The 16,465-nt window shown below is 40.2% G+C and overlaps 1 protein-coding gene across 4 annotated transcripts in view; it reads left to right on the top strand.

The window, feature by feature from the left end:
• EIF2AK4 (eukaryotic translation initiation factor 2 alpha kinase 4) overlaps positions 1-16,465 on the top strand; it is an 80,029-nt gene that overhangs the window by 52,398 nt on the left and 11,166 nt on the right. For 3 of the 4 annotated variants that reach the window (XM_072962689.1, XM_072962691.1, XM_072962690.1), the window contains exons 23-32: positions 257-378; positions 2,762-2,811; positions 3,716-3,884; positions 4,943-5,059; positions 6,600-6,665; positions 9,440-9,610; positions 10,042-10,176; positions 11,844-11,951; positions 12,526-12,654; positions 14,217-14,303. In XM_072962689.1, coding sequence (XP_072818790.1) covers positions 257-378; positions 2,762-2,811; positions 3,716-3,884; positions 4,943-5,059; positions 6,600-6,665; positions 9,440-9,610; positions 10,042-10,176; positions 11,844-11,951; positions 12,526-12,654; positions 14,217-14,303 — 1,154 coding nt within the window. Of the gene's footprint in view, positions 1-256; positions 379-2,761; positions 2,812-3,715; positions 3,885-4,942; positions 5,060-6,599; positions 6,666-9,439; positions 9,611-10,041; positions 10,177-11,843; positions 11,952-12,525; positions 12,655-13,290; positions 13,503-14,216; positions 14,304-16,465 lie in introns of all 4 variants that reach the window. The other variant, XR_012073376.1, reaches the window with a different exon arrangement.

Below are 16,465 nucleotides of genomic sequence, written 5' to 3'. Positions count from 1 at the left end.
TTATAACAGTTGCCACTTGTGAAATTGAAACTTATTTTTATAATTCAGCTTGTTGAGGAGAAACAGATTTGAATATTGCAACCTTGCTGCTAAAATACAGTTGGTTTGTGGAGTCCGAAGTATGACTAAATTAACAAACTTAGCCTTAGGTGAGCTTTCCTTTAGTAAATTTAAAGAATTGAAAATAAACTAGTTTCAGCAGTCCCAGTAGCAAATGAGAACCTGATGATCGGTTATTTTTTCTCATTTGGTATAGGAGCTGTCCAACTGTGTACCCCGCTACTGCTTCCCCGAAACAGACAAATATACGAGCACAACGAAGCTGCCTTGTTCATGGACCACAGCGGGATGCTCGTGATGCTTCCTTTCGACCTGCGGGTGAGGCTGGGAATGCTCTGCTGACAGTGCAGGTGCCATGCCTGGCCCTGGTGGTGGCACCCGTATTAAAAGATTGCCCCCACTAGTCATTTCTCCCCCTATATTCTTAACATCACCTTTAGGAAACATATTCTTAAAAGAGTTATGAGGGTGAGAGCATTATGAGAATTTGGTAATTATTTGACCCAGTGTATATCCACCTTGCCAATACCGCAAGTGGCTTAGGGCCCTAGAAACCAGAAACCTCCATGCCACTGTTGAGCTCCACCAGGTGACCACAGCAGCCTAACCTGGCCAACTCAGACACATAAATGGAGTTTTTCCCTTCATTTCCTGGCTAGATCTTCAGTAACTTTCTAAAATGTTAATGCCTAAAATGATTAAATTCTTATAACAGCAAGCATCTCTGCTAATTGTGTGTGCTGAATTTTGCTCATGTTTGCTTTCTTACCCTCAGGGTTCCCTTTGACAGTAACACTCTCACCAGTAGATCACTGACATGGTGTTGGCTGCTAACAAGCCCATCTGTACTGCATATGCATGTAACAAGAGTTTAATTTCCCTTTTGTACAGAAAGCACTTACACGTAGAGAGATGAGCAAAGGCTATAACCTGGCAGTTCTCAGAAGACAAAATGGTCAGGGCTGATAAACTTCTGAAAGATGTTCAGCCTAACTAATAAGAAACTGGAAAGCAAAGGTATTTCAACTTCTCTGTGACAGAAATATTTAATATCCAGAGATGACAAGGGTTTAGGGAAATAGGTACCTTAATATGTTGCTGATAGGAATGTAAATTGCTAAACCTTTAGAAGAGTAATTGGAAAGTATTTAATAAAATAAATACACATACTATACCCTTTGAACTAGCAATCCCACTTTGAGGAATTTATTTTTAAAAACAACACACTTGTGTATGGATATTGAAAGGGTATCTGTTGCCAATTTATTGTGGTGGTCAGAAACTGAAAACTGCATGTTCATCAATAGGAACATGGTTGACTAGTTTATTATGGAATATTAAGGAGGTAAAAGATCAAAATACTTATGTATTTAGATATATCCATATCTATATTTGATCTGTAGAAATGTTCATGCTATATTGGGAGCTGAAAAAAAGTATGTTTCAAAGGGACTCTAATATGATTCCATTTTTATTACATGGAGGAAGAAAAAGTTCTTTCAAAAAAGCAGCTGAGTGTGTGCATAAGGTGCACTGTATGTTTGCATGGACCTGGTATGTGTGGGGTAAACACATGCTCTCACATGTGTGTGAATAACAACACATACCAGCCTGTTTGTATCATCACAGAGTGAGGTATCAAAGACTCGAACTTTTGACTGTATTTTTCTGGAGGAAGGTTTGAAATCAAGGCATTTTCTTTTTTTCATACCTGTGTTGTACAGTTTATTACGGGAACATGTTTTGCTTTATGATTTAAGAGGAAATGCCTTCCATACGCTCGGCTTTAGTTTTTCTTTTATAGTAAGTAAAGTGGTTTGGGGTTATTTTAGTGAGAGGTGAGTATGTAGCATGTCAGACCCTTGGGCTCTGTTGAAGAAAGGAGAGACGTGCAAATATTTACATAGCTATACTTAAAACTGGCTTCTTCTCTAAACATTAGGACACTAAAGTGCAGATTTTTAAACATCAGCTCTCTTTCTGTGAGCTGATATTCAATTTCCCAAAAGTAAGAAGTAATTGTCCTTTGAGGCCAATTTGACCCATTAGTTAATGATACTGTGTCAGATCTCTAGAGGCAATCTGATAATGGTTTTATAAGTTGTGGTGATTATTAATGGATGATTATTAAGAATTTCTTCTGTAAAATCTATGGGAAGGTCAGGAAATCCATTGTAAGAGGTAACACCCATTTGATTGCATTATTGTAAGTGACCCTTTAAAAGAAATCACAGGTAATCAAATAACTTACACTGATTTTAATTTGGCATAAAAAAATTGGCATAGCACAGGGAAATATACACAAAATGTTATGATAAATCACAGAGAAAAAAATGTGAAAAAAAAATTGGCAGAGTATATTTAACTAAAAGTGAATTTTTCTCAAACTTAAAAACCTGAGAAGGGCCACAGTGAATAAAGATGATGATATAGCCAACAGTGGAGTCAATCGCTGACTGACCAGCTCAGGAAGGTCCCTGGGAGTGTGAGTGGCAAGCAGTGCACAGCTTGGCATGCACGAGGCCCTGGGTTCAATCCACAGTGCCTCCGTTAAGTTGGGGGAAGAAAACCCATTGAGTCGGAAACCTTAAAGGAGTGAATTCTGTGGTATGTGAGTTACAGCTCAAAGCTGTTATTAAAGAAACAAAAGGAGTGGTGGTTGGCACATCTTGACACTGACCTTTGAAACTTTATTTTTCAGGTACCTTTTGCAAGATATGTGGCAAGAAATAATATATTGAATTTAAAACGGTAAGAAACAATGTGGGGTTCATTTGGTGGATGTGAGAAAGAAACCAAGGAAGGATGTTTTATCCTCTGTGATCCTTATGCAGTAGAGAATTTAGGGTTTAAAGTATTGAGCTTGGAAAATAGTCAAAAAGCAGCCACAGTACCCCTTTTTATGACAGAGCCTCCCCTTTGAAGGAATGTCGCAGTTGGGTAGGTACCTGAGGCTCCCACGGTCTATTCTGCGCCTTCTAAATGTCCGCAAGCCACATAACTATTTTCACAAATGGTTGCTTAGAGAAACATCCGGCTGTTCTTGATCACAGATGGCCCCCTTTAAAACTTAATTAGAGGGACAAATGGCCAATGGTCTCTGTGTGGAAACTGCCTATACAGGTAACAGAATAAAAGCTGCTTGTGGAGAAGAGTAAACCTCCAGGCACTCACCGCTGGGAAAAGGTTTTCTGTACATTCAAATACCATAGGGGTCAAACACCGAGATCTTCATAAATTGGAGCAATATTGTTGTCAATGAGGCACTCAACTTTATAGCTCCTTTCCTAAATAAAATCAAAGCTCTTCACATGCTTTTATTCTCAGTTGCAAGTGAACAGTTAATAGTCATAGTCCTAAGGTGTGGGTAGAAAGCAAGCACTTAAGATAAAATTATTTTCGTGTACAATTTCATTTCTACTTCAGACATTAAAATAAAAAGTTAGACCCCATAGTTAAATAGTGGCAACACTGGAATTTGGATCCTAGATCACAAGGCAAGACTATTCTGGGCAGATCTATCTTTACTAAGTTCTCTTAATCATATTACTGATTAGTTTTTTTCATATTTATTTCTCTTATCTTATTCAACAATCTCTTATGATATTTAATTCCAGTAAGCAATGACCTTACAAATCCAGGTTTCTCTCCCCAGATACTGCATAGAACGTGTGTTCAGACCTCGCAAATTAGACCGATTCCACCCCAAGGAACTTCTGGAATGTGCATTTGATATTGTCACCTCTACCACCAACATCTCTCTGCCCACTGCTGAAATCATCTACACCATCTATGAAATCATCCAGGAATTTCCAGCACTTCAGGTTCCTTTCTGTATTGTGACAGCTCAAGATTATCCCGCTAGACTGAGTCCCTCCCCAAACGTAGTGGGAAAGCAGCGACCACAGAGCTCCTCCTCAGGTTGTGCGCCAGTGCACACATTGGTACCAGTCACTGGAAGAAGTTTGATGTCGCTTTTGAGACTTGTCTCAGGCTCTCACCTCTGCCCTGGTGGGAATGGATTTTGTTTTTGTCTCTTTGTTTTGGCAGGGGGGATCTTGTTTCTCTCTCCATTCTTCCAAAATTTGAGGAATTAGGCTAAGATTCCTAGGATGCTTGTGGGGCTGTTGAGAACCCTCGGTGGCTCGCTCATAGACCCAGGCAACCAGCTTCACTCAGCATCATCTCTGCAGACTCCCCAGCTGGTGGAGACTGCTGCAAGCACAGTGTTTGCTCTCTCGGCCTTCCCTCCACCCCTACCAGGGCGAACACCTGTCAGTCACAGTGTGCCCCTGTCCAGAAAGACTTCTCTACCCCATGGTGGGGGCCCATTCTCCCAGGAAGCCTGACTGCGCCCTCTATGTTGGGCCGGCCCCCTTTCCTTCTCAGTTCTCACAGCACGTGAGATGAGACATCATGTGCCACCTCAAGTTGTTAGTTGTTTCCTCCAAGCAGAGTGTGTTCTTTCTGTGCTCCCTCTGCACGCAGCTCAGCACACAGCTCACCACTCTGCCAGTGCTCAGTGATCGACTTGTGAAACTGACTTATGAAAGTAACAATACCTATTCTACCAGCCAAACTTATAGGTTAGTTACTATTGCACCAGATCCTCTTCCTCTTGGAAATCTGTGTGAACTTGCTCAGGATTTTTAACGTAGCCGAAGACCAAAGTATATGCATAAATAAATAAAGTGTTCAATTATATTGTACTCCTTGATTACAACAGTATAAGAAGAATGTATATGAAAAAGCAAACTGGAAGGCAGTATGCTAAAATTCAGTCCTTCCATTGTGTCAGGTTGGTAAATTGGTGGTAGGATCCTAGATTTGGTCATGTGCCTCTATTGGTTTTTTAATGAAAATAATAATTTCTCTATCCTAGGAAAGAAATTACAGTATTTACTTAAACCATACCATGTTACTGAAAGCAATACTCTTACACTGTGGGATCCCAGAAGATAAACTCAGTCAAGTCTATGTTATTCTGTATGATGCTGTGGTAAGCATTTAATTACTTTGACTTGATATTGAAGAATAATAGTAATAGTTTATGAGTATTTTCTTAGTGACGTAACCAGAAAACTGAATTGGGTATTTTATCTCCTTCCTTCATTGCTCTAAGGTAAAAGGACCATTTGGTTTTGATTCTATCAATAGTTAACAAGTATTGGCTGAGTTTTTAATCTGTACTAAGCCTTGTACTACTAGTAATCTCCAGGGTGTTTTTTTAAGGGTAACTTCTAAAGATTGAATTATCTTATTTTGTAATATCATAAAGTTCTTCACTAACCTACTACTTGAGGCAAAAAATTTGTTAAGTACAAATTGGTCCTGATACTTGCCAGTAGTAGTTTAAAAAATAGTTAATCTTTATTGAGCGTGTACCATGTATGTATGTGCCAAGCGTTGTTCTAAGCTCCACATGGATTAGCTCACTCTAATCTCACACGTGCTATCATTATCCTTACTTTATAGAGGCCAAGAGAGGGAGTATTTGTTTTGAGAATAAAAGACTAATGCCCTGCCCGTAATTTTCCAACCTGTCTAAGCTTATCTCATTTATAGACTAGGATTTATTGCACTAGGGTGACTGATTTAGACCTCTTTGGAGTCTCATTTATCACCTCTTTCCTGCGGGACTAGGGCAGCGGCATCTCCAGTTACTCTTCCTGATTTAGCTACATCATAGTATTCCTTACTCTACAGTATGTGTGCAGAGCATGGAGGGGAACCAGTGAAAATCTTAAATGATATTCTGTATTATGGTGCTGGGATGGAGGTGAATCCTTCCTTATCTTTTCTAATGTCTTTCCATGTTAAATGTTACTTTTATAATAAATAAGGGTATCCAGGAGATTCGGTAACTAACAGTGCCAGACAGTCTGTGATTAAGACAGGATGAGCAGTGAAAGTCCATGATGCTTACTGTTTTTTATGTACTAAAAGGCATAACTAGCTTTTCTTTCATCTGCCGAGTACACATCAAGGGCCCTAACTTTACTGTCTGTTTCTCAGTGGTTCTTTTCTCCTCCCAAAGTGCTACTGCTGTTTGGCAGGAACAGATACATTATAGTGTAAGTCAGACTCTGGCAGAAACCCCAGGGATGGTGCAGAGGGCTTCGGGTCACTCCTGTTCATATCCTGCAGCCTGTCTGCCAGCATGCGCTGGGATGCTCGGAGCCTGACCGCATGCAGCTTTCATTAGGGGAACATCGATCAGTTGGCTCCCCCCAGCTCAAACATAAGCACCCTGGTTAACAATGTCCACCTCTGGTTCACCTCACCCTTCAAGCAAGGGCAACTTCCCTGGTATTAATTCTCTTATGTCAGGGATATCCAATTTTAAACAATGTTAGTTCCACTTTTATGTCAAATATATGTGGAAGAAAAGTTTTTTAATCACCGAGTTGTTCCATCCTTCATGATTAGGAGCAGTCTGTCCAAAATGAAGGATATCCCTATCAGAACTAGCCTGGAAATTGTATCTTGTTCAGGGCCAAATGTGGTGACTCTCACTGTTACCTTTTTCTTTACGTTAGACAGAAAAGCTGACTCGGAGAGAAGTGGAAGCTAAATTTTGTAATCTGTCTTTGTCGTCTAATAGCGTAAGTACCTTCTAACATTATGATTACAGCTCTCTCTGTAATTCTCTGATACCAGAAAGTGTCGCTGAATTCTTGCTGCAGGTCTGCAGCAGCGCTTCCTGCTGCCTCCCTTGAGCATTAATAGGTACCATGGCAACCTCTGGATTAGGGGGAAGAGAAGCCAGTGCTGGGATCAAAGAATGCCTCTCCATGCTGCTTCTTAATGTGCTGTAATCACTCTGTTCTTTCCTCATCACCAGATACTTTTCTTTCACGCCCTCGTAAAGGCTGTGTTTGGTGGGGCCTCCTGCTGAGCAGATCTCCTACTTCTTGGCCTTTTCTGAAATAGACTCCTCAGGACTAGTTTGAGGCACAGAGCTCTGCAGATGCATCTGCGTGTCCACCTCCCATGCCCCTCATGCCTCCTTCTGCCCGCCTTAATATTAGAGGAGATATTAATAATTACAAAGTGACCCAATAGCATAATATTCTAATATGAAGAACAGGCTTCTAACACCTGAGTTGAATTAAAGCTCTTGCTTTTCTAGTACATTTCCTACTCCTAAAATTCTTTCATTTGATCACATTGGCAATGAGGAAGAATCTCATGGAGGTAAACAGGTTTGTCATAATCTCTCTCCTGGCATCAGATTGGGCCTGGATCTTTGGCACAGTCACCCACACTTAATTGAGTCCCTAAAAAGCAGATGACGACATGGATTTCTTACATTTTCCTGAATATTTATATAAGAAGAGCTTTGTTTTGTTTTGTTTTTTAAACTTTCCCAGAACTCTTCTAGACCTTGATCTGACAGTGACAAAATCCTGTGATGATGAGCAAAATTCATATATGGGACAGATTAAAATATGATCATACACAAGCCAGGCAGAGTCATTCAAATTTTTGGACACCTACAATGTGTCAGGCACAGTGCTCAGGGATAAAGAGGAGTCAGTTGAAGAGTCCACAGACAACTTTCAGCTTCTTCATGCATATTGACCTTTGAAAGCCGTGAGAAGGGGATACGTGCAGCATATATCTACCCTCAGCTCTTCAAAACAACCTGCACAGGCCACACATAGACCATCGTTTAAAGAAATCACCCATTCAGTTTGCAGGTAGGGAAGGTAAACCAGATATATAGCATGAGGAGCTCTAGAAATTATACCAGATTACATTTTTAATGTTAAATACTAGAGGAAATACTAATAATTACAAAGTGACCCAATGGCATAATATTCTAATATGAAGAACTGTATTCAGATAATACCCTAGATGTGTGCACAGCACATACCTATGTGTAGAAATAGTCCCGAGTATAAATGACACAAAAGATCTGCGCAGGAAACTGCCCAGTTCAGTGACTCCTACCCAAAGATTCAAGCCCAAAAGGTTCTTTGAACTAATGTCACTTTTCAAAGATACTTCACACTTGCACCTGATAACTGCATTGATTGCTAAAATGTCAGCTTCTTTTCTTTTTGCTAAATCTCTACCCACTGGTCATTTGATGTTAAGCATTAATTCAAAGTTGTTTGATTAGTTTAAAATGGAAAAATTAGTATCTAATAAAGGCATTTGGTACTCTCATTGTTTTAAAAGGGAACTCTAAGGGTACAAGAATAAGGAGTAGATATACTGCAGAAGAGTTTCAAATATCTGACCCCATCTGTATTTTACAGATGAGGCACCTAAGGCCTAAAAAGTGTGACTTATCCCAAGTCATATAGAGTTAGTTGATGACGGGGTAAGGACCAAAACCTGGGGATGTTAACTCTAGTGCTTCTGGTAGTTAATTAATGGGATGATTTAATGTTAAAATTTATTGAGAAGAAAATAATTAATTAAAAAGAAAAAGTAATTTAAACTCAAAGACATCATTTTAAAATTAAAAATTTTTATCTTTAATACAGTAAGGAAATTATAGATGTTGATACTTTGGGGTTTTCAAAAAATACAAGTGGTTTTTTATTATTAAACTATATTAAGCCAAGTCTTCACTCAGCTCTTAGTTTCCACGTCCCAATTTATAGGTGAACCAGGTTCTGCTTGCTTGCAGTCTCAAAGTAGCTATAATTTTGTTTCTTAATTTTTACTTTAGCTCCTGGGAATCTTTTTTTCTGGTTTTATGATCATAGTTATTTCCTCTTTCACCTCCTACGTGCCAGGGACTGTGCCTGGCCCACAAATAGAAATTTGTTAGCCACTGCCCTCTCCTGAGGAAGACGATGAGTGCAGCTGTGAGAGCTGGGGTCTGGGATCGAGATATGAGCAGAGGGAAGGATCAGGAAGCTGCCTGCAGGACACGGTATCCAAACTACATCTCGGTGCTACAGATAAGAATTATTCAAAGGGAGGAGGGGGAATTCTTGGCTAATTCAGTGTAGTATCAGGATGAGTCAGACTTTGCCTTCCTGTCCCCCACGGACTTGCCTGTACTAATGGGAATTCATGAGAATGAGGAAGGCAAAAAGGAACAATACTGGTATGAAAATAGATCATGGAAACTCTGCTAGTGCCAGAGTCTGCTCTGCTGGGGTCAGCGTCAGCTGTAAGTGTGTGCGACTGAAAGTTAACTGTGAGTAGGTGCCTAAGGCACTTCTGCAGAGTGCTTTAGAGTTGTTGGGAAAGGTTAATCTTTAGTTGGGATTGTGGGAAAGACTAAAATTTCCTTTGACCACAACATCCACCCTTTTGGAGGTGCAGACACTCTGCCACACCCCCTGTGAGTATGAGACAAGGCAAAGTGAGTCTCCCATGATTTGGAAGCTAACTGTGCCTCTCTGCTTTCCAGCTGTGTCGGCTCTACAAATTTATTGAGCAGAAGGGAGAGCTGCAAGATCTGACGCCAACCATAAATTCATTAATAAAACAGAAAACAGGTGTTGCCCAGTTGGTGAAATATGCCTTAAAAGATCTAGAGGAGGTTGTTGGACTGCTGAAGAAACTTGGCATAAAGTTACAGGTTTGGCAACTGTTTGATTCTGGCAGTATAAATTTGTAGCATTAGTAATAGCACAAGGAGGAGAAATGGGTTTTATTTTATGAATACTAGTAAGTGTTTTATTTTTCCAGAAGAATTCAACTTTCTACATTTTGGAACATTTGATATCTAGTAATAATTTTGGCTTAAATCAGAATTTCTCTACGAGCATCACAATTCCTGTTGTGCAGCAATTCTTATTATGTCAGCCTCAGAGGAGTGGTTATTCTTGAAGAGAGCAGAGCTTCTCTTACTTGGCAGGCTACAGTTAAGCACACTGTGTGCCAGATCTTACTGAATATTTTGATTATGCTAAATAGGCTGTTCTATGCTCTTGATGGAAAATGGCATTTTCAGCTTTGCATTCTAAATCTCGAGCACTTGACACATTTGTGTGGCATTTCACTTTACAGGTCTTGATCAATTTGGGCTTGGTTTACAAGGTGCAGCAGCACAACGGAACCATCTTCCAGTTTGTGGCTTTCATCAGACGGAGGCAAAGGGCCATATCTGAAATCCTTGCAGCTGGTGGCAGATACGACCTGCTGGTGAGGGCTTGCCCTGTATTTGTGGATTTGTTCTGGCTTAATTTCATTTCTTCCTCAACTTATTATTTTGAAATTTTGCAAGCCTACAGGAAAACTAAACCGTAGTATAATTGAACACCTGTATATATTTTCATCTAGGAATAGAAGTGTCTTGCGAACTACATTTGTAATCTTTTAAACTTTTATTTAAATAATTGTAGGTATATAGGATGTTGCTGCAAAGATAGTACAGAAAGGTCTTGTGTACTTTTTACCCCATTTTTTCCAATGGTTAAGCCTGGCATAACTATAATAAAATGCCAAACCCAGGAAATGGACATTGGTACACTGTATGATTCTAATTATGTGCCATTTTTATCACACGTCGTAAATTCCCATCACCACCACCACAATTATAGTTGTCTTCTACATCCCAGGGTGGGAGGGGGGGCCTTTACTGCTTCCCACATGCCTGCGCTGATAGTACAGTGAAGGGTGGAGGGATGGTGGCCGGGGCATGGGGTGGAGGGTGTTGGCCATGGCTTTGTTATTGCTGGATGGTGGTGGAAGTTCCAGCATCCCCCCTCCAGCCTCTTCCAGTAGCACCCCAGTGGAGAGGGGGACCTTGTTACTGCTTGGGTTGGGGTGGAAATCTGAGCTCCTGGGGATCCTGGTCTCCACTGACACTTCTTGGGTAAGCATTACCCCCAGGCAGATAGCAAAGTCCTGGGTCCCCATTCAGTTTTCTCTGATGCCGCCCTGCTAGGACTTGGTGGGGGGCTCCTTCCATCTGGGTGAGGGTGACTGTGTTGGCCCCTACTCAGCCTTTATGACTAGGGGTGTCTGTGCTTTTTCTATGTTGTTTGGCTGGAGCAGGGCAGGTATTATTTAGAAGTTCTCTGTCTTGCTGGGTTGCCCCTCACTTGGTCTTTTGGCTAGAGAAAGCAGTTTTTCCTTGGGGTTTTTTTGTTGGTTCTCCTTGGCATTTCTGGGTTGCCAGTTCCTCTAGCACCCAATCAAGGATACATGAGACAAGACTAACCCAGGCAACTTGCCGCATGTCATTTCTCACATCCCACAATCCCTAGCCAGCCTGCCATCCTCTCTTAACTATCAGCGTCATCTTAGGTTTATTTTATATGTAATGTCTAGGGGTTTAGCTGTACTTAGTAGAAAGAATAGAGAGAAACGTACCTACCCATCTTGGCCCAGAACCTACATATGCAACTTTAAATTGTCTAGTAACAAAGTAAATTAAGAGAAACAGGTGAAATTAATTTTAAAAATGTTTTATTTAACCCAATATATCCAAAATAATATGTAAGTGTGTAATCAAAATTTTAAAAATTATTAAGGAGCTATTTGACATTCTTTTTTCCATTCTGAGTCTTTGCAACCAGTGTACGTTTTACACACACAGTGCATGTTGATTTTGATTAGACACTTACAGTGCTCAAGCCCCGTGTGACGAGCAGCTGCCATATTGAACAGCTCAGCGCTAGATGCAGCATTCGTTAACATTTCCTAAATTTGTGTGCTTGCTTCACTCTCTTGCTACACCCACACACTTCTTTTTGTTGAGCCCTTTGGTAAGTTGCTATTAGAGTAGATGCCCGCTAATACTGCTTTTCCCATGATTGCAGTTTCTTCTCCGTTTTATGACCAGATTTGTGTGTGTCTCTCCGCAGATTCCCCAGTTTAGAGGACCACAGGCGCTGGGGCCAGTTCCGACCGCCATCGGGGCCAGCATAGCTATAGACAAGATCACCGCTGCCACCCTTGGCGCGGAAGAGCCCGTGAGTCCAGGCTTTGCTTTCTGACAAGCTTTGCGGTGTCTTTCCTTTTGCAGTTGTTTACAGGGAGCCCTAGTTGCGGCAGCTGCAACTGAGAGTGACTGAGGGCTTGGGAGGTTACCTTCACCACGAGAGACAAGCCTAAGTCCTCATGCCAGTCCTTAGCCTCTGCTGCCTAGCTGGGGGACCTGAGTCTGCCAGCTTCCTTTCCTCGTCTGTGCTAGGCTGTGTAAACATGAGATGCTACACGTGTTAGCAGACTCGGTTCAAAGCCCTTTGTTAAAAATTACTGCTGTTCCACAAAGTTAGAAATGGTTTTTCCCTTGTGTTTTAGGCAAGATTAGTTTTCCTAGAGAAAAATTATCTTCCTGATGGCCTAGGATAGTTGAAATTATTTCTACCTTGAAAGACTAATATAAAAGTTTTTTGACTATGTCATTTTGAAGCAAAGACTTCTGGATTTATGTTGCTATGCAAGGTTTTAAGATGCCTGTTTTCACATGAGTGCTGCCTCCCCGGCCTCATATACGTGCCCACAATCTCGCTCCTCTGTGTAATCACTCTGCTTCTGATTCAGGTTATTATAAGCTCTTGTGACCTCCTGGTTGTAAGTGTTGGCCAGATGTCCATGTCCAGGGCCATCAACCTAACCCAGAAGCTCTGGTCAGCGGGAATCACAGCAGAAATCATGTATGACTGGTCACAGGTAATGAGACAAAAAGCACCTGGGAGTGGAGTACAGACAGTCATGGCTTCGATAGCAAATCATCCTCTATGGCTTTAGTTTCTGCCAACTCTGTCTCTCTGGTTTGAGCTGCTTCCTGTATGAGTTTCTGACTGTTGCAGTAAATTACCATAAACTTAGTTGTTTAAAACAACACTCATTTATTATCTTACATTTCTGGAATTTGGAAGTCTGAAATCACTTTCACTGGACTAAAATCAAGGCGTCCAATAAGCCTGGTTCCTTCTAAAGGCTTTAGAGAGAGACTCCATTTCCTTGCTTTTTCCATCTCCTAGAAGCTCATGGCCCCTTCATCCATCTTCAGACTCAGCTGTGTAGCACCTTCTTTCCTCTCTGCCCTGTGCTTCTGTCCTTACATCTCCCCCTAATTGATCTTCCTGTCTTCCTCTTACAGGGACTCTTGTGATTACATTGGGCCCACCCAAATAACCCAGGATAATTTCCCTATGTAAGATTCTTAACTTAATCACATCTGTAAAGTCCCTTTTACCACGTAAGGTATCATGGTCCCAGGTTCCAGGGATTAGGATGTGGACATCTTTTCGGGGCCATTATCCAGCCTAGCACACTTCCCAAAGGCATTCTGTGTTTCCCCAGACCTCCCGCAGCAGGTCTGACACCTGCTCTGGGTGTGGAGGTGAGGAAAGTGGCACCACTGAGCAACTGCCTACCCTTTTGAATGGGGAGCCTTTAGATGACTAACTTCTGTACAAGCAGATCACAGAAGGGGCTGCATTCCCAAGTGATCAGCCAAGTTATACATGCTTCACTTTCACTCAAGGTGCCCCAGAGCGTGAAGAGATGCCCAGGTAAACAGAACCCCAACCCACCCACCTTCTCTTCCCACATCACCTGCCAAGAGGTCTTTGAAGCTGCTGCTGTCCATTTTTGTGTGTGTTATATAAAAATTCATGTCTGAAGTATGCTGAGCAATAAATAAATTGTAATCATTTGACAGAGCAGTATCCTATTCCGTTTGTTTACTTGTTTCATAAAAATGTTAGAGAAGTGTTCTGTCTTATATTAAAATTGTAAGCTTGGTAACGATGACTTCAGCCCTGCACAGCGGCATCCCCTGCAGGCTTCTCTGCTCTGATGCTCCTTTGCTTTATGCTTCAGTTCTGCTTTTCACCATCTACTATTTCTTTTATTGCCTTTGCTTCCCTCAAAGGCCTTTTCACTGTGTGTGTGTGTGTGTGTGTGTGTGTGTGTGTGTTTGTGTGTGTGTGTGTGTGTTTGTGTGTGTGTATTTTGGCACCTTTTATGAAGATGGGAGGTCTTTGGAAACCCTCTTAGTGTGTCCTGACCACACTGAGTGATGTGGCCCCTTAAAACAATTGTGAAAGCAAAGAAAGCAAAAGAAGTCTTATTCCTCCTTTGAGTTCTTTACTCTTCTTGCTTAATATTTATTTCAACCCTGAAATCAGCGTGTTTAGTAATTCACTTTGATAGTACATTGAACACAGTGTTTTCATTCTCATTACTTGAAGCTGTTCCAGGTGCTCTGTGTTTATTTGTTTCAGTCTCAAGAGGAATTACAGGAGTACTGCAGACATCACGAAATCACCTATGTGGCCCTTGTCTCAGATAAAGAGGGAAGCCATGTTAAGGTAAAGACCAGAGGAAATCTTTGACAATTCAGGAGTCAGATTTCCCAAACTATATTAACCATGAAGCACTCAACTTCCCACTGAGGTCCTGGGCTTGGGTGTGGGTGGAAATCCATGATTTCATTCTCCTTTTGAATTGCTGGGCCTGTTTTTAGGCAAAGTATATAAAATAAAGAAGAGAGAATCTGAATACTTCTCTTTCAGCTTAAAAAAAAAAATTAAAAAGCTATGGCTAGGTTTTTTTCCTACTTTTTTCCCCTTGTTCTGTTTTTCCATCTAAGAAAATGAGAATAATAACTAATGGTGATACTTGCTGGCTGGCATATCCTCTGGCTACTTCCTAACCAATTTTACTATGTTGCTTTTGACTAAAAATAATCATATATGTGTCACCTCATAACCTTTATTTCTAGTTTTAAAGGGAAAAAGAAATCAACATATTTTCCCCTTGTTTTTCTCTTACAATGTCTTTGTCTGCTTTTGATAGCAGAGTGTTGTTGGTTTCATAAATGAGCTGGATCTTACGTTCTCCAGATCATTTTCTATAGAGTTGCTGTTATTTCATCCTCATTTGGCACAATTCACCAGTAAAGCTGCAGAGGCCTAGATACAGAGCTATCAGTTTGCCTCTTTCTCCTTAAATGAGTTTTTGGTAGTTTGTATCTTTCTCAGAATGTTTCCATTTCACATAAGTTTTCAAACACTCCCTTTCACTATCTGTAGGATCTGTAGTAATAATCCCTTCTTTCATTCCCGATATTGGCAATTTATGCCATTTCTCTTTTTTTCCTGATCAGCCCGGCTAGACATTTATCAATTTTGTCTTTTCAGAAAACCAGTTTTTGATGTCATTGATTTTTCTCTTATTTTTTGTTCATTGGCTTTCTTGCTTTCTTCTTTTTTTTTAAATTTTTTTGGGGGGTTGTAATTAGGTTTATTTATTCACTTTTGGTTTGGGGGTTTATTTTCTGTTTTTATTTATGCATTTTAATGGAGGCACTGGGGACTGAACCCAGGACCTTGTGCATGCTAGGCAGGCACTCGACCACTGAGCTATACTAACACCTCCCCCCAACGTTGGTTTTCTATTTCATTGATTTCATTTTTTTTCTTCATTCTGCTAAATTTGGATTTAGAGACAGTCACTAGTTGAGGTTTGCTTTTTTATCCACTCTGACAATCCCTGCCTTTTCATTGGAATGGTTAGACCATTTATATGTAATGCAATTATTGAAATGGTTGGATTTAAATCTACCATTTTACTATTTTTTCTTTGTTCCACCTATTCTTTTTTTTTCCTTTTTTTTTCCTTTTTTTTTTTTTCCTTTTATTGCCTTCTTTTTAGATTGAGTATTCCATTTTATCTCTACTGTTGGTTTACTGACTATAATTCTTATTTTTGGTGGGATTTTTTAGTGACTTCTCTAGGGTTTATAGTATACATCTTTAACTTACCACATTTTGCTGTCAAAACATATTATATGCCTTTACATATAAGAACCTTATAACGAATACTTTCATTTCCTATCTCTCATCCTTTGTGCTGTTGTTGCCAGTTTTTTTCCTACATGTGTTACTAACTCCATAATACATTGTTATTTTGGGGGTTTTAATTAGTTATCTTTTAAACTGATTTTTCAAATAAGGGGGGAATGTCCTTTATTTTTATCCACATAGTTATCATTTCTGGAACTGTGTATTCCTTTGTGTTCAGACAGATATCATTCTGATTTCATTTTCCTTCTGCCTGAAGAATTTTCTAATATTTCTGAGGAGTGCAGGTCTCCTGGTGATGAATTCCCTTAGTTGTTATTGGTCTGAGAAAGTCTTCATTTTGCCTTCAGTTTTTGTTTGTTTGTTTGTTTTTTGCCTTCAGTTTTGAGAGGTATTTTTGCTAGGTATAGAATTCATGATTTACATTTTTTCTTTTTTGCACGTCAAACGTATTTTATTGTCTTCTGACTTGATAATTTTTGTTTAAAAGTCTGCTTTGATCCTCTGTATATAATGTATGTTTTCTGGTACCTTTGAGATTTTCCTTTGTCACAGTTTTCTGCAGTTTGAAAAAGCTGTGCCTTTATGTTCTAATACTTGGTATTCATGGAGCTTTTTTGAACTATAGATTTGTAGTTTTCATCAAATATGGACATTTTTCAGACATT

Source organism: Vicugna pacos, chromosome 6 (assembly GCF_048564905.1).
Source record: "Vicugna pacos chromosome 6, VicPac4, whole genome shotgun sequence".
NCBI lineage: Eukaryota > Metazoa > Chordata > Mammalia > Artiodactyla > Camelidae > Vicugna > Vicugna pacos.
This window is presented reverse-complemented; position numbering and strand designations above follow the sequence as displayed.